The 24,380-nt window shown below is 34.6% G+C and overlaps 1 protein-coding gene across 8 annotated transcripts in view; it reads left to right on the top strand.

The window, feature by feature from the left end:
- Positions 1–24,380, top strand: part of Arhgap12 (Rho GTPase activating protein 12) — a 98,684-nt gene that overhangs the window by 67,942 nt on the left and 6,362 nt on the right. For 6 of the 8 annotated variants that reach the window (XM_042685943.1, XM_042685942.1, XM_042685941.1 and 3 more), the window contains 7 exons: positions 3,001–3,075; positions 9,395–9,456; positions 12,544–12,625; positions 16,403–16,504; positions 17,977–18,075; positions 21,292–21,394; positions 22,981–23,097. In XM_042685943.1, coding sequence (XP_042541877.1) covers positions 3,001–3,075; positions 9,395–9,456; positions 12,544–12,625; positions 16,403–16,504; positions 17,977–18,075; positions 21,292–21,394; positions 22,981–23,097 — 640 coding nt within the window. The remainder of the gene's footprint in view (positions 1–3,000; positions 3,076–9,394; positions 9,457–12,543; positions 12,626–16,402; positions 16,505–17,976; positions 18,076–21,291; positions 21,395–22,980; positions 23,098–24,380) is intronic. The other 2 variants (XM_042685938.1, XM_042685944.1) reach the window with 1 other exon arrangement.

The following is a 24,380-nucleotide window of genomic DNA, read 5'->3' as shown; positions in this document are numbered from 1 at the left end:
CTCAAGAGTAGAAATTTACTTGATTTTAATAGAAATGTCTTTTCCCCTTCTTACTCTTTCTAAATGTACTTATAGCTAATTGCTTCATCAGGTAAACTTTTCTATTTATTTTCACCTTAAAATAAATCAGTCTTGCTAAGTACTGGTGGCCTACACCTGTAATCCTAGTTACTCAGGAGACTGAGATCTAAGGATTGCTGTTCAAAGCCAGCCCTGATAGGAAAAAGTCTGTAAGATTCTTTATCTCCAGTAAACTACCAAAAAAGTTTAAAGTAGCTGGGCGCCAGTGGTTCATGCCTGTAATCCTAGCTACTCAGGAGGCTGAAATCTCAGGAGGATCACGATTCAAAGCCAGCCCAGGCAGAAAAGTCTGTGAGACTCTTGCCTCCAATAAACCACTAGAAAACTGGAAGTGGCACTGTGGCTCAAGCAGTAGAGCACTCACCTTGAGCAGAAGAGCTGAAGGACAGTGCCCAGGTCCAGAGTTCAAGCCCCACGACCGACAAAAAAAAAAAGTTGAAAGTAGAGCTATGGCTCAGGTGGTAGAGGAAAACTAGCACAGGGACAACACCTAGGCCCTGAGTTCAAACCCCAGGACCTGCACACAAAAAACAAATCTTTGAGGTTGTGGAAAAGTGTCTAAACTGGAACGAACTAGCTAAAGCTTAAGAAAGTAATTGTATATACAACTTGAAATATAATGAAGGAAGTCTAACGATAGCAAGTGTTACGATGACCTAGGTTCAAATTCAGATGGCAGATAATCCTGGAAAGAGATTGTTGTATGTATGACTGTGAGTATCTTTGTTCCTGATTACATATGGTTTTTAATCTATTTGTAGGTATACAAGATATATCCATATACATTTATAAATGTGCATATATGTATAAGTATAAAATTATTTCTTGTTTAGAGTAGTTTTAATAGTCGCATGTACAGTATTAATCCTTATGTGTGTTTTTTTGTTTCTGTAGGACTGAATACCATGAAAAATGAATCATAATTTTTATTTTATTCAGTTATTTTCTAGGTTGGCTCATCAAATCTTTCCTCTTTCTAATACTTTTAACAATATTTAGTTTTCTAAAAGTCACAAAATTGATCAGGAGTGGTCAGAAAAAAATTCTAAATGAGCTAGGCACCCATGGCTCACACCTGTGATCTTAGCTACTCAGGAGGCTGATATCTGAAGATCATGGTTTGAAGCTAGACTGGGCAGGAAAGTTTGTGAGACTTTATTTCCAGTTAACCACTAAGGAACAAAAAAGTAGCAATTGGAGCTGATGCTCAAGTTGTAGCGTGCTAGTTTTGAGCAAAAAAGTCCAACTTGGCACCCAGTGGCACCAACTCCCACCTCCCCCGACTCCCCTCACACACACACACAAAATAAGGCTAAACTGAAATTTAGACAATATGTTTAATTCTTTTTTTATATAAATTATTTTGATATGATTTTAATATTTTCTCCATTAGTCATGTGCCTTTGGTATTTGATTTTTAAAATAAGAGGGTTCCTTCAAGGGTAATATGCCTGTAAAATTTCATTGCTTTCTGTGTTTACAATCTTCATAGGATGTAAACCTGAAGACCATTTTACAAATGAGTGAATGTTGAGTTAAAAACTTTCACAGAAAAGTCGGTCACCGGTGGCTCACGCCTATAATCCTAGCTACAGAGGAGGTTGAGATCTGAGGATCACGTTCAAAGCCAACCCAAAGCCAGCCCGGGCAGAAAAGTCTGTGAGACTCTTATCTCCAATTAACCACTAGAAAACTGGAAGTGGTGCAGTGGCTCAAGCATTAGAGCGGTTGCCTTGAGCTGAAGAGCGCAGGGACAGCGCCCAGGCCAGGTTCAATCCCCATGACCGACAAAAACAAAACAAAACAAAACCTTTCACAGTTTCATAAGCATAGACAACTGAATGTTACAAACAATGAGACAAATGATTTGAATGTATTATTGGATTGGAAAATTAATAACTTTGGCATATGATTTTTTTTCTGATTCATTTTTTTTTGTGAAATTATTCGAAGTAAAGTAGCAAGAGAAAATTGAAATGGAATCAGACTATTGCTACCAAGAAATGTTTTCTGGTCTTGTCCTCTAAGAGTAGTCTTGGAAATAGTTGTAGACATACAATTATTATTTTTTTTTATTTTGACAATAACCTGCTTTAAAGCCATCCTGGTAAGCTCTTACGATGTTCTTGTAGGCTTAGACTTTAAAACATTTTTTCCTCTAACCTTTGGATCTTACATTTCTTCTTTACAATCTTCAGTCTTACTTACATCCAATCATTGGAAAACTAGCTAAATTTCTTGAAATATTAATAGCAATTCAGTTCTAATTTCTTATATAGCTGTTGACTAAATAACATTTCATTCTGGTAGTTAATAATTCCTGTGACTATTCATTGCCTAACCTTGAATATTTAAATTAGTTGGCAAGAGTTTGAATTTTTAAGGTAATTTTTTTTTTTTTAAAGTACGAGAGTTGAACTCAAGGTCTTGCTGTTTTTCTGCTTGCCTGCTCAGTTGGTATTCTAACACTTATTGGAACCACACCTGCCGTCTTGTATTTTGCTGGTTATTTAGGAATGTTTCAGACTGTTCTGTCTATGCTGGCTTTAAACCACAATCCTTTGGCTCTCAGTCTCTTGAGTTAGCTAGACATGAGCCATTGACACCTGGTAAAAATTTTACTTAAGCATGGTTAATTCAAACTGAGAGAACATCATAATTCTCAGGCAATATGCTTCATTTTTTTAATAATTCTGTATGTATTATTTATATTTTAAGTGTTATAAAATATGCCATATTTCATAAAATTTTTTGGCATCTAGTTTTCAAGTAAGTACCATATTAGTTTTAGACTTGAGTAATCAAAGAAAATTAACAAAGAAAGTTTTTATTAGATGGCCTTATTAAACTTTCCACTGTGAGTATAGAAATAGAATTTTATAAAATAGAGTAACTTTTTTCATTACTTATTTCTCGTAGGAATGTCCAACTGCCTCAAAACCCTGCTTTCCTGAAAATGAATCTTCTCCCTCCTCACCAAAGCACCAAGATCCAGTTAGTATGATAGAAACATACAGTATAATACAATCCAATAACTTCAATCAATTTTGATAATTAGCTTTGTCAATGTAATGTTTATCTTGGCTTCTGTTAAATTTCATTTTTTTAAAAAAAATTACAATTAAAAGCTAAAATTAAGATAACAGATTTTACTCATTTTAATGCTCCTTTATATAAAATATGGTATTGAGAGCAATCAATTTAGATATACCATTTTAAGTGACAAGTTTATATTTTGTTTAAAAAAATATAAAAATTCCCAGAGAATACTACCAAAGTATTCATGAATCTTTCTCAGGTCAGCAGTCCAAAGGTAAGAAGAATTCTCCTCCTTCCTAATAAGCATAGACATCTTTATTCTGTGCTATGCAGTATGTTGTTCCATCTATTGGAGATGATCCATCTCAGCTGTTACTTTTCCTCAACTGAAAAGCCCTCAAAGTGACTCTTCTGTAACCTGTCTTAACTTTGGCATAGTTTTAGTTGATCTGTGTATTTACTGTCACTCCCTATCTTTCTGGCATATGGACCCTGCCAGTGGCCTGAACTGACTTTCTTCTTTTAGACTAGAATCTAAAATTTTAGATAAGATCCTGCCTGCCCTTGCACTTGACTTTTTCCCCAGCCTCATCTCAGGCTTTCACAATCCCCATCTGCCTTTCTTGCTTATTTCTTTCTACATGATGTTTCTTTCAGCAGAACCTGCTTTTCAGCTCAAGATCTTTGCAAATAGCCTTTTATCTGCCACTGACATAGTACTCTCCCACATCTTTGCTTATTCAACTTCTCATTCATTAGGGCTCAGGGCAAGCTTTACTTTATTAGAGAGTTTTATTCTAATCCTCTGGATTGGGTAAGGTATTTCTGTGGTAGTCTTCATAGCATTAAATTATATTTATAAAATGTAATAACTTTTAAATACGTATATCCTATAATACTCATTCTCTTTTACTCTTTCTCTTCCCATGAGAAAAACTTTGTAAGAACAGAAACAGTAACTTTAGACCTGCTGCAAGACCATACAGTAACCACTTAGCATGTATTTGCTGAATGAATAAATGAAAGTTTAAAGATTGTTAAAAGACAAACTTTTTAGCACTACATTCTTATTTTATAAAATTATGAAAAGGCTATTATTTATTGCTCAGATTTTAGATTTCTTAGAGGCAAATATTTCCATAGTAACTTCACTTTTCAGAGTCTCCATTCCTGATTTTTTTTTGTGTGGTTTCTTTAAAATATGTACTTGGTATACACATTTCCTTTTTTTAAAAAATACAAGATGCCCCTCAGTAGGTGAATGGATCAAGAAAATATGATCTATCTATCTTAGCTATCTATCGATCAATCTACCTACCTGTCTGTCTGTCTAGTGAAATTCTATGCTTCCATCAGAAAGAATGACACTGCCTCATTTGTAAGAAAATGGAAGGACTTGGAAAAAATCATATTAAGTGAAGTAAGCCAGACTCAAACATAGGTCCCATGGTCTCCCTTATTTGTAATAATTAGTATACATCCAGGATAATTTTTAGCAGATGAGCAGAATAGCTCAATAGCTATGTACATATGACCATATAAGATGATGCTAAGCAAAATGAATTCCAAGACATGGACGCAGGAGGTTTTTCTTTGTTATTGTTCTCAATGTACCACATGATTTCTTTTTTTAAAAAAGAAAACTTTTAATTGTGACAGTAATTGTTTGAATATACAGGATACAGTGTGATGTTATACAATGTATGTGATTAGATCAAGGTGTAATTAGTGTGTCTATCTCCTCAAATGTTTATCATTTCTTTATACATTTTCTTCTGAGGTTGGCTAAGGTACTGTCCCTGCGTAGGATGGGTTTGGCTTTTGTATATGTACAACTAAGTCCTGTACCTCTTTCAGAACTAACCTCTTAGAAGGCCTTGCCACACTAGCTTCCATTATAGTGAACTCTATTTCTGAGCTACCATGTCACATTTTGCATTGAATAACACATCTTCACACTAGATTACATCATCTGTAATGGCATTTTATCAAATGAAGACAGATAGGAACTATGTTTCTACTTTATATTTTCTGTATTATCTAATACAATATTAGGTTTATAAAACCACAAAAAAATAAGAATGAACATGATTTTAGGATGTTGTATAAATCTTACCATAAACCTAAGATATGGTTACTACAAAACTCTTAATCAGTCAATCCATGCAAAAAAGAAAGCATAAAACCCTTTTTCATATTACCAGTTTAGGTAATATGTTATCTATTGAAAGCTCTTATAAATTATGTATGTTTTGGTCAAATTCCTAGGAACAGGAATTTGTAAATCTTATACATTCAATTTCAAAGGACTGTACTATGTAAATTCTCTCTCCACCTGCACCTGTTTTCTGAAGTTTGACAGCAGCTAGACTATCCTGGATTCATGGTACCCTCTGATGGCCACCAGAGGAACTGCCTCACTTGTGTATGTTTCTTACCATCATTTTTTACCTTCAGCTGAAAAAAAACGAAGAGCTGGGTCGCTTCCACATAAACAGAGGCTGTACCTTCCTATCCCTTCCTAAATACTCCTCTTCCATGCAGCCTTTCTTTCCCCATCACGGCTTTTGCCCCTTAGATTTCCTTCCTTCTGTCCTCAAGGTCCCTCTTCTTTGTTTGCCTTGCTTCCCACTTTGTTTGCCTTGCTTCCACCTCAACTTTCTTTCATTCTTACCTAATTACCACCCCTCCTTTCTTTGTAAATTAAAATTTGGGCTTGATAAGGTCTTGGTAATAAGAAGAAGGAAGTTTCAATTTTAGATCTAAAAATAATACTGTAATGAATATTAACCACCTGGTGTTATCTTAAAATCTCTTCAAGTTGTCTATGTCTCTCTCTCTCTTCTAATCAAAGTTTAAAATTCCGTCCTTAGTATAAATTTTTTAACATTTAAACATATGCTTTTTTTTTTACTTTCAAACATTTTCATGATTTCTTCAAATATTTTTAAAATAGGCATATTTTTTTCCCTACAAGACAGTTACAATATGTATTTGTGAGGTTTTTATGGAATGACTTCAGAGGCTATTCTGTATTTTCCTAGTATGTTTATGAGAGTATGCATTTTAAAGTTTCCAATTACTGTTGAATAAAAATTTAGGCTACAGGGCCTGGGAAGGTGGCTCAGTAGTAGAACGCTTGCCTTGCATGCATGAGGCCCTGGGTTCAATTCCTCATCACCACATAAGCAAAAAGAAAAAAGCCGGAAGTGGTGCTGTGACTCAAGTGGTAGAGAGTTAGCCTTGAGCTGAAGAGTTCAGGCCCCATGACCGGACCCTCTTCCCCCCCCAAAAAAAAAAAAAATTAGGATACATAATTTGGAAATTTGAGTTTTTGGCCTTGTATTCCCAATGCATTGATTTTTTTTTTTTTTATAGAAAAGGATATTTCAATATTTCTTTAACAGGTGGACAAGTTTACTATTTAAAATTGACTATTATTTGTTTTAAAGCCATTGTAAATACAGGATTTAAATATCTAATTTTAATAAAAATGATAAAAATTTTAGAATTTTTTATTGAGGTTAAAAAATGTAAAATAAAACTATTTTCCATTTTAAGCATGCAATTCAGAGGTATTTGTACTTTGTACTGAGTGTAGCTATCACCTCTGTCTGGTTATAGGACATTTTCATTACTTCAAAAGGAAACCCATACCCAGTAGGCATTTCCCTTTTTCTCCTCCTCCCCTCAGTAGCCACTAACCTGCCTCCGACCCTGTGGACTTATCAGTTTCCCAGCACTGTTCCTCCCCCACCCCCCCAGCATTGTATTACACAAGCTAGCTTAGTTAGAAGAATCTTATTGCCAGATATGGTAACATATTCCTATAGACACATTCTTAGCACACTTTGGAGGTTGATACATGAAATCAAAACTAGCCTGGGATACATAGCAAAATGAAGGCCAGTGTAATTTGTGTCCGTCCCTCCGTCCGTCCTGGGGCCTGAACTCTGGGCCTGGGCACTGTCCCTCAGCTCTTCAACTGAGGGCAAGTGCTCTATCGCTTGAGCCACAGATGCTGAGGAATTGAACTCAGGGCCGCTTGCATTCAAGACAAGCACTCTACCACTGAGCCACCTTCCCAGCCCCAGGACCCTATCTCTTAATCCTTTGTCTCTGAGATCCCTCTCATGGACTAACAAATACTCAGATAGGAACTTCGGCATATTCAATTGCTTAATACATTTTTTTTCAGTGTCTCTTTTTTTTTTTTTGGCCACTTCTCACCACATCCATACTTTGAGGGAAATTTAAGGTTAGTTTACTCACATTTTTGGAATACAAAGAAATTGGAAATAACTTGAGAAATTTTACTGTAATTGTTTCACAAAATAATGTGACATATATTTCATGTTTTATGTCCAACTTAAGAGTGCATAATATTTAGATAATTAGTACTTAGATTTTGATCTTTGTGAAAGTCTGGTGATGCTTCGTTTTGTATCTGGTTTGGTTTATTCATTGACTCAAGTAAGAATTCCTGTGTTAGGCAGTTTGTCTTATCCTTAGGCTTACACTGTCATGCCTGCTGTTCCATCCATTTTTCTTCTTATTACAGTATCTGTATTTCTTTCTGGCCTCTGCTTCTCTTACACTATCCTGGCAGTTCCATTTTTAAATATCCTTAATTCTCACCTGTCAACCTTTTTAATTCTAGTTCACATAATTAGTGCCTACCATTCAGATTAATATTGTCACTTAGCTCTCATATCATTGAAAGATTACTTCTTTTTTGATGGCAAGTGACAGTTCAGAATACTGTTGATGCTGTTTTATGAGAGGTAACTGCTCTTATGAAAAGTATAAAATATTTATCTGAGGAGATCTTAAAAACTATGATTTTGTGAAACAATTACTATAAAACTTCAAATGAGTTATTTCCAAGTTCTTAGTATTCCAAGAATCTGAGTAAACTAATAACTTGTTAGATTTCACCATAGACAAGGAGTTTTTCAGACAAAGCAAACTTTTAAAGAAGTACTTAGTATTATGTTTATATCACATAGAAAAAAAAAAGAGATACTTCCTGATTAAAGTACATAGAGAAAATAGTCACAGATTCTGAATGGAGATTTTTTTTTTCTTTTGTGTGTGTGTTCTATGTCTGTGTTTCAATTGAGTTAAAGTCCATGTGTGTTACAGTGTTTACTAATGTTAATAATTAGGTACCAACTCATTTTAAGTTTATTTGAATACAGGAAACTAAAACCAGTGTTTTTTACTTCTACTTGGAAGAATTTTGAGATAGTATTAACTAGTATAGTGGGCTTTTGCCTTCACAGGGTTTGAGGAGAAAGCTTGTGTCACTATTAATGATATTAGCTGTCTAATAGGTCTAGTTTGTCCAGAGCCTGGCTCACGATGTAAGATGTTTAAATAAAGCCCTTTGAGACTTCCATGCCACATTAGCCAGTTTTATGGAGAGTACCAGTTACTTTTGAGTAATTTATTAGTCACTGTCCTTGTTTTACATAGTTATTTTTGCATTCTTACAAATAGGTTATTACGTTTTTCAAATTTTCCTTTGCTCTTTTGTGCTAGTTATCATTATAGCATTTTGTCACCTTTTGAAGAAGAAGACACAAGTCATTTTTCTAGAGCTGATTCATTGGTAGTAAAGTATCTTAAGGAGAAGTGTTATAAAATTACTGAAAATATTGTAAAAGAGTATTAGGAAAATTATTAGTGTCCACTAAAAATAAGTATGTTACATACTAATCTTTCTATTGTTATAATTGCTCAGTTTTACTTGCTTCACATTTTTAATTAGTGTATATTAATTGTATAATGTAAGGGAAGTTCTGGGTGGTATTTCATGCATGCACTTAATATACCTTGGGTACAATCAGTTATTCTTTCTTATCCTCCCCTTTTTACATTTCTCTCTAGAAACCTGTTTTGAGATTCTCTTTGTGACTTTTCTACACAGGGTACAGGTGCTTCAAACATATTCCCTCCCTTCCTATATCTATCTCATCCCACCTCCCCCTAGTCTTCTTCCACATAATGTTCATGTCAATTTCTTTTTTTATTGTTATTATAAAAGTGATTTACAGAGCAGTTAACAGTTACATTAAGTCAGATAATTAGTACATTTCTTTTTGGACAATTTCACTTCTTCCCTACCTCGCTCTCCCTCATGTCCATTTTTGAAGACAGTCTTTTAAACTACATTTTAGGTTACCAGATCAATTTGATTTGATTGTGTCTTAAAACTTGGCCATCATTGTCTATACAAATGATAGATGAACAGTATTACTCTGTTTTCTAGGGTCAAGAAAAGTACGGGTTGCTAAATGTAACAAAAATTACTGAAAATGGGAAAAAGGTTCGGTAAGTACATAAATCTTTAATATTCTTACATGGACTCATCTGATTGAAGTAAATGGAAATTTATAATTGTATTTTAATAGAAGCAGTTAAAAGAATTAGAAGTTATAATTGTATATTTTCTAGTCTAATATAATGTGAGATTGTGGTAAAATATGTCTTAAGTTATATTAAATTCAGAGATAATAAGAGGATCCTGAAGAAGCAATTTCTTGTAATATTACTGGTTATTTTCAGCAAGCAATGGTTTAAAAAGCGAAAAGCATACTGAGCTGTATGTGAAAAATAAATTTACCATTTCCCCTTTCTAGTGGAAGTCAGCATTGAGTCTCTTCAATTTTAGTGCTTTCCTTCAGAGATTGTGTGTGTGTATGTGCAAATGTTTGCTTATACTAGATTGAATTTGTGTTTGTCTATTTGTTTGTTTAGTATGGGGCTTGAACTTAGGACCTTGCTCACTCACTTGGCTTTTCCTATTAAGGATAGAGCCACAACTCCACTTATGGCTTTTTGCTGGTTAATTAGTCTGGCTTTGAACTGAGAGCCTCAGATCTCATCCTCCCGAGTACCTAGGATTACAGGCTTAAGCCACCAGTGCTTAGCAAGTCGTTTAGTTCTTGGTGGTACTAGGGTTTGAACTCTCAGAGCCTTGTGCTTACTAGACAAAGGCTCAGCCACTTGAGCCACACCATTAGTCCTTTTTGCTTCAGTTATTTTTTAGATAGGGTCTCTACATTTTTCTGGAGCCAACCTTAGACCAACAAAATCTTCCTGCCTTCTGTGGAGCTGGAGTTACAGATATGAACCACCATGCCCCGTTTGTTTGATAACATGGTCTCATTAACTTTTTGCCTAGGTTGTCCTTGAACGTTCATCCTCTGAATCATTCTCTAGTAGCTGGGATTATAGGCATGCCTGACTTATTTTATTTTTATTTTTATTTTTTTGTTGGTTGTGGGACTTGAAATCTGGGTCTGGGCGCTGTCCCTGAGCTCTTCAGCTCAAGGCTGGCACTCTACCATTTGAGTCAAGCTCTCCACTTTGGTTTTCTAATGGGTTATTGGAGATAAGAGTTAATGGACTTTTCCTGCCTTGGCTGGCTTGGAACTGCCATCCTCAGATTTCAGTTTGAGCCACCAGCACCTGGCTTAAAAGTCCTTTTACAGTTTGTCTTGGAGATGGTTCCATTTCATTGCATGTAGAGCTGCTACAGCATACTTACATGTTGTGTCACTGTGTCAGTTACTTTAGCCATTATTCATTTGCAAGTATGTAACTATGTCTGGCTATTGGCAGATATTTAGCAATTTTACAATTTTACAATGTTTCCTATTCTCAGCAGTTAAACATTTTGTATGGTTCTTGTATGTAAAGATGCTTGTAGGATAGATTTTACAAAGTTGGCATTGCTAGGTCACATCCTAGGTTACCATATCATAGTACTCTGGAAATTGAATCATTTCTTGCCTACAATAGCAGTGCATTTCCCACATATTTTAGTCCTTTCCAATGGAGATTCAAAAGCAAATGATATGTTTATTTGTATTCTTTTTTAGTGGAAAATTATAAGTCATTTCAGTTTTTTGTTGAATTATCTCTTTATACTGTTTCTGTTGAGTGTTGGCATTTTGGGTTGATATTTCACGCCTCCAAATGAATTAAGGAAATTAAGGTAAATTGTATTTCTCCCAGGTTTTAAAAAGCAGCTAACATTTGTGATTTTTTTTTTCATAAGTGGAATCGGTCTGTTAATAGTTTGCAAGTATTTGAATTTTTTCATGTTTTTTTTTTTAAGTGAACTATCTTTGTCAGATTGATATTTGAAAGTTTTTTAAGTGCTCTAAAAAAACAGCTTTACAGATTCTACAATTCTGTGTTCCTAAACCAGTTTCTTGGTAGGATTCACTTATAAATCATGCCTTTATTTTTCTCATTTTCTGCTTTTGGCATGTGTCTTGTGAATAGACCTTGGCCGTGTTTTATTCGTGGAGAGGGGATGTTGTTGTTTGGTATTTTGTTTGTTATGTTTTGTGACCCAGGCTTGCCTGGAAATTAAGGTTCCTCTTATCTCAGCTCTGGGGTTACAGGCATGTACCATAACATCCCACCTCTGAACCTGCCTCCCTCTCCTTCTCCCTCTCCCTCTCCCAGCTTGTAGTCTGTTGTGTCATACAATTTTAGTTAAAATACATGAAAATTTCCCCATATACATCTTAAATTGGAAAAGGTAGGATTGTTTTAATAGCCTTTGAAAATAACTGCATGTTTTTATGTTACTCTAACTCTACATAGTAGTTTCCTAACAGTAGAACTGAAGACTAAAACTCAATGAACTCTTCATACTCAATTATAAAAGCCATTGACCTTTTTTGAACTTGAATTTTCGTACATAATTTTACACCAATTTGTAGATCAATAAGTAAACTCAGTGAACTTCCAATCTTCTATTTTTCCACGTTTCAAGTATCTAAAAGTACTTGTTGAGCCTGACACTAATGGTTCACATCTGTAATCCTAGCTACTCAAGAGGCTGAGATCTGAGGATTGCGATTCAAAGCTAGTCCAGGCATGAAAGTCTGTGAGACTCTTAATCTTCAATTAACAACCAGAAAACTGAAGTGGAGCTTTGTCTCAAAGTAGTGGAACACTAGTCTTCAGCAAAAGAGGTCAGGGGCAGTGCCCAGGCCCTGAGTTCAAGCCCCATAATCAACAACAACAACAACCAAAAAAAAGGAATTTGAGGTTTGTCAAAGTATAAAAAGTAAAATAAATAAAAATCCCATTTGGATTACCAAAGTGCTAGTAATTTACACTTGTAATCCTAGCTTCTCAGGATGCTGATATCTGGAGGATTGTGGTTTAAAGTCCAGTAGCCTTTCTCTGTAAAGTAACAAGGAAAAAGTCAGGCTGGAGGCATGGCTCAAGTGGTAGAGCAGCAACAGAGCAAGCAAAGCTCCCCTGTATCCCTCCCAAAGTTGGGATTAGTAACAACTAAATTGTAGATAATTATTAGCAACTAGGGAGATTTTTTTTTTTTTTTTAATTTGATTGACTAGTGGGAGCTTTAATTGAATATTTTTATCATTACAGAAAGAACTGGTTGTCTTCTTGGGCAGTGTTACAGGGTTCATCTTTACTTTTTACCAAAACTCAAGGAAGTAGTACAAGTTGGGTAAGTATTTCTCCTCTGTAGGAAGTTTATACACTTAAGTTATGTGGATAGTATTGTGCCTAAATTTCAGGAAGTAATTCCCAAAGTTCTTGTTATATCAAGTGTATATGTAAAAATAAATGAAGGTTTCACAAATATTTGTTTTTATTCTAAGAGAAAGAAGGCTAATTAGTTGTATGAAGTTAAGTCTAATTAGTTATGCATAACAAATATGAAGCAAACTGCATAATGGTCATTTATTTCAGAATTACTGATACTAAAAGTTGAAAGTTTGGTATGTAGGCCAAGGCAGATGGGATAGAGCAGTGTGTTTGAGAAATAGTCATCATCTAATGAGCATTATTTAATGAGGCAGGTTAAAGAAAAAAACCAAAACTTTAAAAATTTAAAGATGGCAAGAGAATACTTCAGCACTTAATCATTTACAGCATTTTATTTGATGTTTTCGCTGTAGAACCCCTTGTATAAATCAGAGCTCAGAACATTTTAATGCTGACAAACGGTGCAGAGTTTTTGTATTTACAGTCTAAAGTTGTGTTATTGTGCTACTATGTGTCAGTAGTGAAACACAGGTTAAAAATCTACTGAGGTAGCCAATTTTGAAATTGTATAATTCTTAGGAGATTAAATTTAGGTATTTAATTATTTGATTTTTTTGCCTTCAAATGAAATTTACTAATATTGTTACAAAAATGTAATAATTTCAGGCAGATAACTAAATAAAACATAGTCTTGAGTTTAATTCTCTAAAGACTGAATGGATTTAGAATAAGGTGAAATGCATGGCTCTACAGTGAATTCTTAAATTTTAAGACCTCAGACTATCTTGCTTTACCTATTCACATATATTAAAGAAATGAAAATGAAGTTAAATGACCCAAGTAAAAGCAAGTAATATTATTTCACTAAAAAGCATGTAAGTCTGTATAATGTATTTTAGTTACTACTGCATTCATTAATACCAAAATTTGACAGAATATAGAAGCTGTTTCTTAATCCTGGAACTAGGGGTATTGGAAAGGATTTGAAAGAATTTTAGTTTTGTTTTTCCACTCCATTACCAACTATATCTATTGTATGTAAAATGTGTACAGTTTCTACAGTGAACCCTATCTGACCTGAGGAGGAATCTCAAAGGCTAGCAGAAAATTCCAAAAGACAAAAATCACCTATAGTGAACACATCTGTCCAGGAGCCCTTAGGAAAGTACTTCATTGAGGCTGGTTTCAAGAGCCATTTTTATTCCTTTGGTGCCCTTCAATTTGAGTTTGATGATTTCTGTTAAGGCGCCATTATTGTAAAAGAACGTGTAGCTTTAAAAAACTGGTGGTTCATGCCTGTAATCCTAGCTACACAGTATGCTGAGATCTGAGGATCAAGGTTCAAAGCCAGCGGAGGGAAGGGAAGTCCATGAGATTCTGATCTCCATTTTATCACCAAAAACTCAGAAGTGGAGCTGTGGCTCAGTGGTAGAATGTTAGCCTTGAGCTGAAGAGCACAGGGCCAGTGCCCAGACCTAGAGTTTAAGCCTTACAACTTAAACCAAGTTCAAGCCTTACAACCAAAAAAAAAATTATATCCATACTTAGTGTAAAAACCTAAGTGATCCACTTGAAGAAATAGCAGGTTCAGATCTTAGCCTCACCTCAGGGCACATGCTTATTGATGGAATGCTAAGAAAATGACCTATACTGCTCAAAATTATTTTAAATAATTATCCATGCCTTGTATTTCTTTTTCCTTTTTGCAGAGAATAGATAGAATTGAGTAAATCAGATACATACATGCCACTTGCAATTCCATTTGTAAGGTGAATTTTATGAACATATTCTATCAGCCAAAGCTGTAGTGAGCCTTTCCTTCTCCTTTAGAATAGTTTTCTGAAAAATGCTAGTCATCTACCAGACTATTCATTCAGAAACATGAACATACATGTTTGTTCCTCCCCCTCTCCTTGACCTCATTTCACTTCAGAAATGTCTGTAAATATCTATTGTTTGTTCAACGGGCATAAAAGCCTGCAGTGCTCTTGGCATTGTGTTAAGCTTGGGGATTTAAAAGTAAATAACACAGTCTTGGTCTTCATTGTTTACATTGGAGTCAGGAAGACTGGCAAGTGAACAGTTATAATATAACACAACATATGTTGTGTTCCTTCTCAGTTACAGTTTATCATATTTCTTGAGTACTAAAAAACACCCCTTTCCCCCATAAGTATCAGTATTAAAACATTCATTTGTACATGCTTCAACTTTCTAAATATAGTTATTCTTTTAGTCCAAATAATGCTTTTTTTGTGAGGGGTTATCCTATGCATTATAGAGCATCTTAATAGATGACTCTCACCTTCACCTCTAATTGTGAGTACTAAAAATGTCTCCAGACATTTCCATGTGTACCCAGAGGACAAAATCACATCTGCTCTAGAGGAAGAACCAGTATCCTAGAAGAAGGGAAAAATCAAGCTAGATGGTAAGAACACTTGAAAGAGATGACTTGGAAAGTGATACCAGAGGACATTGCCTAGTAGGTCACCATGTGGAAGCCCAGATATTAGTCCTTCTTATTACTCTTCAAGTATAATATAAGCTGTGTGTGAATATAAGCTATGAAACTTCAATTTAAATCTGTAAAGCATCCGTCTTAAAGATAAAACATGAATGTATGTAATAACAGAGACAATATGCTCTGAGCTGGGCATTAGTGGCTGACAACTGTAATGGTAGTTATTGAGGAGGCCATCTGAAGATTGAGATTTGAAGCCTACCCAGATGAGAAAATACACATGGATGTTAACCTACATTGAGCCACTAGAAAGCTGGAAGTGTGGCTCAAACGATAAAAGCACCCCTCACCATTGAGTGAAAAAACCAAGGAATAACTGGGCCCTGAGTTCAAACTCGAATACCACCACCTTCCCCCTACCCAAAACAAAACAAGTTCTAGGGCTTTTCCAAAATTGCCTAGTTTAGCTTTGCTTGTGTTGTGTCTGCTCATTGAATTGTACTCTTGTCTATCAAGTTTTGTTGTATTTTTCTTCCCTTGTGTGCCATTTTGCCATTGAGCATTGACATGATCATTTTCTTCCCTTTTCTCATCAAGTCATTTTGCCAACCCGGCTCAATCTCTGAATTCTTGCTTTCGCTGCTTTCTTCCTGGAAAAATTCTGTCAGTCATCGGCCTGCTGTCGCATATATAAAGTCTGATCCTGTTTCAGCTGTCACTGTATGTGTTCTTGTTTGCATACCCTTTGCTACAATCTATCTCTCTATATATACATATTTTTCTCTGGCCATGAGTAAATTGGTGGGGAAGCCAGGGTATACATGTATTTGTCAATTTGCAAATAAGAACATTATCAAATTTTCCTCTATAGGAGTTAAGCTTTATATCCACTTGCATCTGAGTGTGTATTATACCCTTACCAAATAGTGCTGTATTTTTTCCTACTCTGATGGTGAAAAAAAGATTTCAGTGTGATTTATGTGCACACACATTCATAGATCTATATACTGTGATATATTTTAGATGCACACACACATGCATATGTACACACACACTGTGATAGAAGTTGAGCCATTTCCTTTCCTTTCTGTGAACTAAACTAACTTCTAGGTATTTTTCCATTTAAAAATAGGAATTGTTACTTTATAATAGAGGTAAATACAAGGTAATTTATTTGATTTATTGCTGATATAAAATTAGATTTAATTCTTTGTGAATAAGCACATATGCACGAAAACCACATAAAGATTTTTCCCTTTTTCTAAAATGAAGTTTGGGAGTAATCAGTCCAAACCAGAATTCACAGTGGACCTAAAGGGGGCAACAATTGAGATGGCATCTAAGGATAAATCTAGCAAAAAGAATGTATTTGAGGTAAGACTTTTTTTTAAAAGTTATTTAGGAGAATATTCTTGCATCTTGATAAGTCACTTTATATCATTACTTAAGAAGGAAATAGTGGTATAAAATAGGAACTTTGTTTACATAAGTTACTGATTTTTCAGGCCTTTCATAAATCCTGCCATTCCTCATGACAATGAAAATGACGTGGCTTGTTTTACCTGCCAAATCTAATGCTACAGATTAAAAATGGAAAGTATTGACATTGGGGAGGCTGTGCATGTTTGAAGACAGGGATGTCTCCTACCTTCCTCTCAGTTTTGCTGGCAAACTAAAACCAGTCTTAAAAAACTAAACAACCTTCACCCTTTGTTATTCAAAACCCTCCACAGTAGCAAGATTTGAAAATCTCTAACAGAGTACAATTGTAGGGTGGGTGACTGGCTTGACCAACTCTCTAGAAGGATGCATAAAGGATAAGCACTGTTTTATGAAGTAACTCTGCAACTTCATTAGTAGATTGCTGATTGTAAGGGCTCTATGTTCAAATAAATTCAGCAAATACATGTATACTTAATCTCTATCTCAAAAAAATTACAGTTTGAGGTCTTAAAATCTTCCTAAGCTTTCTAATCAAGTATTTTCCAAGTTCATAATAAGTAAGTTTTTAAAGTTCATTTGTTTTTAGCACAGTACCTTTCTTGGTATTCCAAGAAATACAAATAATTTCTTTCTTGGTATTTTTTCGTTGTGAAAGTATGTTTGAAGAAATGGCTTCTGAGACTGCTGTTTGGTACACAGTGCCACATGTTCTTCCATGAAAAGCAAACTCCCTTAGAGAGAAAATGTGAGGATTATTTTTTATAACTGTCTTAACATTTATGCTTACTCAAGTGTAAGAAACTTGAAAGAGATGAAACATCAGTTAATTTTTATACTTTTTGTAAAATAAAATACTGTATCCTTATTTCATTTCATCGTTTGAGACTTAATTTAGGAAAATTTCTGCCCAAAAGATACAATATTTATTGATTGTATCCTGTCCTTATACTCAGCTATTACATTTGCCTAGTAAGTGGGAAATATTGAAAATCTATCTTTTTTTTCTGTTTTCATAGCCACATAGATAAAGTTTTCAAGCTACGTAAACATGTCTTAGATGTTTATTTCTTTGTGAATGTATTTTATTTCAATTCCAGGTCACAACTTTGATATTTGACATACATTTAAGTGATAAACTACAATTTCTTCATTTTTTATTGTATTTCTCTGTTGGCATTGAGATCCTGAACAATTAGTTTAATTGAGATTTTATTATGAAAACAACTTCATATTTTATAAACTATTGTGATACTATTTTACACTATAAAAAAGATATTCCATAGCTGTCTAGTATCTTTCATTGCTATTAATACACAATACTTAATTGGTTGTTTGGTAAACGTTGAATTTTGGTTGAAAGCACTGACTATACTCTTTCCTCGCCCTTTTCCTTTTTCCTAAAGTTGAAGACTCGTCAAGGAACAGAATTGCTAATTCAATCTGATAATGATGCTATTATTAATGACTGGTTTAAAGTTCTTACTAGTACTATCAGTAATCAGGTAAGTGTTTGGCTTCGTTAAAACTTTTATTTCAGAGCTGTTTTAATTTTATAATTGCTTATTTCATATCCAGGCTCCAGTTGATGTATGAAAAATCTGTTTCATATATAGACAGATACAGAATATATTACTCTATAGAAATGAGAATGACAGTGATCACTCCATCACTGCAGTGACTGTTGACATAGATGATTTATGTTTACACCTGTATAATGTTTACTGAGTCACTGAGTTTGAAACAGTATTTCTACTAGGTATTCCTCAGAAAAGAAATGGTTCAAGGAGATGGAACAAGTAGTGCATATACTTATTATCTGGCTGAGTGAATGAAATGGCAGTTCATAGTGGAATGAAGTCCCAGACAAAACAGTAATATGGATGTAGCTATTCTCTCTTCATTAGTACCCCTTTCTAGTGACATCTGTCTATAGTTTTTCTACCCCGTCCCTTCTGAAAGTATTCAGTACCCTCATGTTACTGGATCAATTTCTTACTTAACAACCAGAAATACCTTCACATTTGTATTCTGCAACCGTGCTTGTAAAAGTATTAATAGGCAGCCCAGCTTACGCACTTTTATTCTTAACCATTTGCCATATGGGGACATGCCTTCACATGACTAGCATTTATCAGTGACAGAAATGAAAAATGATATGAAAGTTATATCTCTTCTAGCAAATAAGTCCTGAAGCTGCATATAAATACTTATTTTGTAGCTTCTAGCATTATATGGTATTTATGAATTTTATCCCTTTTCATTTATTCCCAAACTGTGGGCAGGCATATATTCATACCACAATAAGAATGATCTTTAACAGTTTGACTTCTTTAATAATGGCTTTTTGACTGATTAATTGATTGATTGTATCTGTCATGGAGTGTGAACTTGGGGCTTGGGCGCTGTCTCTTGGCTTTTTTGTTCAAGGCCAATGCTCTGCCACTTGAGCCACAGCTCTACTTGTGGCTTTTTCTGTGATTAATTGGAGATAAGAAGCTCTCATGAGCGGGCACTTTTCCTGCCAGGCCTTGCTTCAAACCATAATCCTCAGATCTCAGCCTCCTGAGTAGCTAGGATTAAAGGCATGAATCACTAGTGCCCAGCTATTTTTATTTTTAATGTTTTTTTTTTTTTTAATGATGCAGTGGATTGAACTCAGAATCTTCCACATGCCAGACAAGCACTCTGCTCCAGAGCTACATCCTCAGCCCTAAATGCCATTGTTTATATGAAACTTCCTAATGTCGAAACCTTTTGTGGCACTCATTAAAATTAATCTAAGCCAAATCTGACTATTCAGATGTACTTTGTACTCTATCCACTGTAGGTTTTCAGCTGTAATTGCAGTAATCCATTCACTTTACCTTGAAAGCATATTATACAGTAAGTTTGATGTGAGTGCCTTGTTCACTGGCCAGATGGCAACATGCAGTCAAGTACAGCACCTTTCTGTGTATAGGTTACAGTGAAAGGTAAAATTGCCAAATACAGATAATGAAACAGTAAATAAAATGTGTTGAGTGTTAAATTGATATTATGAAAAGACTGATTTTTAAGCATCAACCTAGTGGTTGGTCAGAGATGTATTGCAGGAAAAGTACTGTTTTAAATTGAGGCCTGTAGGATCAGGAAATAAGCAGAGGGAAGAGAGAACAATTATTTACTATAACTTTTAAAAATACTATTTACGAAGTGTCAAAAGATAGGATTACAAAATGTGCACAATCTCTTAAAGAAAAAGTACAAGGAAAACTGCAAAACTTTTCTTGAGAGACATTAAAGAAAAGCCTAATTAAATGAGAACTATATTGTGTTCATGGACTAAAAGATTGAATCATGTATGAATATAAATTACTTTACAAATTTACAAGATTTTTGAGCCTCATTCAAAATCTTAAGTAATTTTTCTGTTAGAACATGATAAACTTACTTCAAAATTATACAGAAATACAAAGGGATAAACAATGTCCAAGACACTTTTAAGTGAGAAAGTAAAAGGACTTCTGTATCATACATTACAACATTTTAAAGCTATATTAATTAATATAGTGTGTTACCATGTAGGGATAGACATTCAAACCTGTGGAATAGAATAAGGAACCTAGAAACAGACTGCCATGCCTGTAGACTGTTTATGCCAATTAGAACACTGTAGAACCGTGAGGAAGCATGAGCTTTTCTGTAAGTAGCGTTAGTGGGATCTCTAAGAAGAAACAGGAGCTAGCCCTTACACAAAAATTTATTTAGATACAAATGGAGTAAAGACCTTAGGATGGAATACAGAGTATTTAGTTTCAAGAATTCGGTCCGGGTTTTAACCTGTAAAAGTTACCTTGGTAGTAACCAGTTATCAATGAGTTCTAAATTGCTTTTACTTCTTAATCTTCAGGAGTCTGTGAGTAAAAGTCTTTCACTTTTACCACAGCAAATACTGTCATCATAGATAGTGTGATTGTCATATTCATGGGTATAAGTCCTCCTGTCTTGTCACAGAATGTAGGTGATGGTATCTGATAGTGTAGCCTGGCTTTCTAACTGCTGCTAGTGCCACTTAAACATACACTAGATCAAATGGGGCAGGATAGTATTGCCAACAATATACGACTACTTTCCTGTGAGCTTCTAGCAGTATTTTGTCTCTCTCTCTCTCTCTCTTTTTAAACTTATTTTTTCTTGTCGGTTGTGGGGCTTGAACTCGGGGCCTAGGCGCTGTCCCTTAGCTCTTCAGCTCAAGGCCAGCACTCTATTTCTTGAGCCACAGTGCCACTTCCGGTTTTCTGGTGGTTAATTGGAGATAAGACTCTCAGGTACTTTCCTGCCCTAGCTGGCTTTGAACTGTGATCCTCAGATCTTAGTCTCCTGAGTAGTTGGGATTACAGGTATGAACTACTAGTGCCTGTCTTTATCTGTCTGTCTCTCTCTGTCTCTCTCTCTCTCTCTCAGTTACATCAAGAGGAAGAAACAGTAAAGATATATCAAATCTTTTTTCTTTTTTGCAGTACTGATGTTTGAATTCAGGGCCTTGGTCATCCTAAGCAGGCACTGTATTGTTTAAGCCACACCCCAGAGTTCTCAAATCTTTAAATTGAACATACTGTACACTAATTTTTTTCCCCCAAATTCAATCAGAAGTCAATTATTGGTCATTTGGAGAATTATACTACTTCAAATTAAGTCATACTAGAAGTAATGTTATTTGGGAAACTTCTCACCAATAGGCAGTAGAAACTGATGAAGTGGTTGAAGAGGAGGTACCAGATTCACCAGGATTAGAAAAGCAGGATAAAGAAAAAGATCAAAAGGAGCTTAAAAAACTTCGTTGTAAGTAGTTATTTTCTGTATTTTGTTAATTGTTTGAGTGAGCATCTTAGTTTTCATAGTGTTTAAATAAGCTTTATACAACAGCCAATATCTGAAAAAGTTACAATATTAAGTAGTTGCAGCTCAGTACTTCAGTAGTCTTTCTTCTTGCAAACTCATTATTGTCATTGTTCAACTTCATAGTTTATATTATATGATAACATTTTTGTCATCATAATTCATATGAATACTGTTCAGGTGTTGTTAAACTTGAAGGGAAAATTGTACATATGGAATCATTTGTAGGTATATATTGACCATTTAAAGATTTTACATAAACTCTCAAGAAGTCCAAAGTCATGGAATATATTACATTCTGGCCACCAGGCAGCTGTGTCTACACTATGACATCTGTCCATGTGCACAGATACCTTTAGCTTGTTACAAATAAGAGTAAGTAACAGCAATTAGATATTGTTCTTTGTTACCATTTAGTGAAAGGGACAGAGCTAAAGCCACAAGTTTTAAGAAGAGTATTTTCTAATATAAACTATTAAGTGTATTATTGAAATAGGCCATTTGCTGTGATTCTGTACTTTTCAATCTATTTGAATTATAATTCATATGTTTCATAGTTTCTGGTCTTTAGACTGAATGATAGAAAAGAGGTTTTTCTCTTATTCTAAATGAAGGTTAAGGCTTTTATTGACATTGTTACCATGCAGTAGTGTCAGTAGAAAAATTATTTTTATTCTTTGCCTAATATATTCTTGGTTCTTAGGTTTCCCCAAACACAATTATTTGTAGGAAATACAACTTAGTATTTTTCTGTTATTGTAGTGCTCGTAAGTCAGTAGCAAAGAAGACAATACAAAACATTTTGCAGGTAGTCCCATTCTTACAGAGTACAGATACTTACTGTGAGAGTTAGCTTCAAATATGAGTGTGTTTATTAATGAGACTTGAATAGATAGGGATTTTTGTTTTTATGAATTTTCCCTTTTTTTTGGTGTTTTTTTATTTTGTTTTGTTTTTTGTTTTGTCGGTCATAGGGCTTGAACTCTGGGTGTGAGCGCTGTTCTTCAGCTCCTCAGCTCAAGGCTAGTGCTCTAACTACTTGAGCCATAGTGCCACTTCTGGTTTTCTGGTGGTTTATTGGGGATAAAAGTTTCACTGCCTTTCCTGCCCGGGCTGGCTTTGAACTGTGATCCTCAGATCTCAGCCTCCTGAGTAGCTAGGATTACAGGTGTGAGCCACCACGCTTGGCTTCTCATGGATTTTTTGTAGTCATTTTACTTTCTAAAATGATGGAGATTCAAAAAGATTAGTAGAATCACTTATGAAATAATATTAAAATCTGATTACATAAGGACATCATGATATCAACAGTGAAGGCACAGCAGTAGTTTTTAGTGATAAAAATAAAAATTTTGCTTTAAGCTGTGTCTCTTCATTTTCTTTATCTCATATCTTCTTTAAACTACATTGAAGATAGAATAATTTGTACTGTGATTTTGACATAGGAAATTAAAATGTTTTGAATTCTCTATGGAAAAACTTTTAACAGAAAAAAATTTTATGAAATGCCTAATATCTATTTTTTTAAGCCATGAAAGTATCTAGCATAGATTCTTCAGAGCAGAAAAAAACCAAGAAAAATTTAAAGAAGTTTCTTACCCGACGCCCTACTTTGCAAGCTGTTCGTGAAAAGGGTTATATAAAAGGTAGGTAGGTGAAGTGATTTTTATAATGCATGTTATGCAAAACCAGAAATAAGATGTTTTGAATTGAAATTACTAAATATCCTGTTTGGAAATTTCTTGTTTGTAAAAATGTTACAATTTTTTAATCATAGAATTTTCAAGTACAGTGATTATAAGATATTAGAATAATTAACATTTTTTAAGTTTACATATAAACTTCACTTTAAACGTCATACAGAAATAAATGCCAAACAGTTTTAGAAACCCTGTATCTGAGAATCACAAGATATAAAGAGCTTTGGTTTTGTTATGTAAAGATCCGAAGTATAAATTTTATTAAGATGCATTATATTCATAAACTACTTTGTTAAATATGAACTCTTTTGTACAGCTCCTTAAAGATAATTAAAAAATAAATTAACAATGTAGAATAAAAGAAAAGGTGAACTAATCTTGACTACTTTATTAATTTCATTATTTTGTGTATTTGCTTCATTTATAAGTACCATGTGCACTAACAAGATCTTTTTAAATAGGAAAGCATTCTTTACAATCATTTATGCCTACGTATGCCTGTAGTTTTTGTGAATGTGTTAATTCTCAAGATAAAAACTTCTTAAGTTCAAAATAGTGATATCCAGAAATAATGATAAAAATATTATAAGATGGACTATAAACATAATATTATAAGATGCACTATTTGCATCTGATCATGAGGTTTCTACCAAAAGCTATCACCAGAACATCTGCTTGCAAAAACATCTAAATTAAAATACAAAAATGATTCTCATTCAAAAGACATTTAAGGACTGCTGATTATCATCCTTAAAAATTACATATCAACAAGTCTTCTTGAATAAAGCACATGAAGTGGTATATCTAGCTTAGAGCCTTTTTTTTTTGGGGGGGGGGGGTCTGTTTGTGGGCCTGAACTCTGGGCCTGGGTGCTGTCCCTCAGCTCTTCAGCTCAAGGCTAGCACTCTACCACTTGAGCCACAGCACCACTTCTGGATTTTTTTTTTTCTGCTTATGTGGTGCTGAGCAATGGAACCCAGGGCCTCATGAATGCAACGCAAGCGCTCTACCACCGAGCCACCTTCCCAGCCCCACTTAGAGCCTTTAAAAAACAAAAGACTGACAATAAGTTAGTAGACATTGTTATTAATTTATCACTTTCACTGAGAAAAAATAAGCCATTGTTGCCAGGTACCAGTGGCTCATGCTTGTAATCAAGCTACTCAGAAGGCTGGGTCAAGGTTCAAAGCCAGTCCAGGCAGAAAAGTCAGTGAGAGTCTTAACTACCA

The sequence above is a fragment of the Dipodomys spectabilis genome, unplaced genomic scaffold (genome assembly GCF_019054845.1).
Source record: "Dipodomys spectabilis isolate Male_0828 unplaced genomic scaffold, ASM1905484v1 ptg000096l, whole genome shotgun sequence".
Classification (NCBI taxonomy): Eukaryota; Metazoa; Chordata; class Mammalia; order Rodentia; family Heteromyidae; genus Dipodomys; species Dipodomys spectabilis.
The sequence above is the reverse complement of the archived record's forward strand: the minus strand, read 5'-3'. Positions and strand labels throughout refer to the sequence as shown.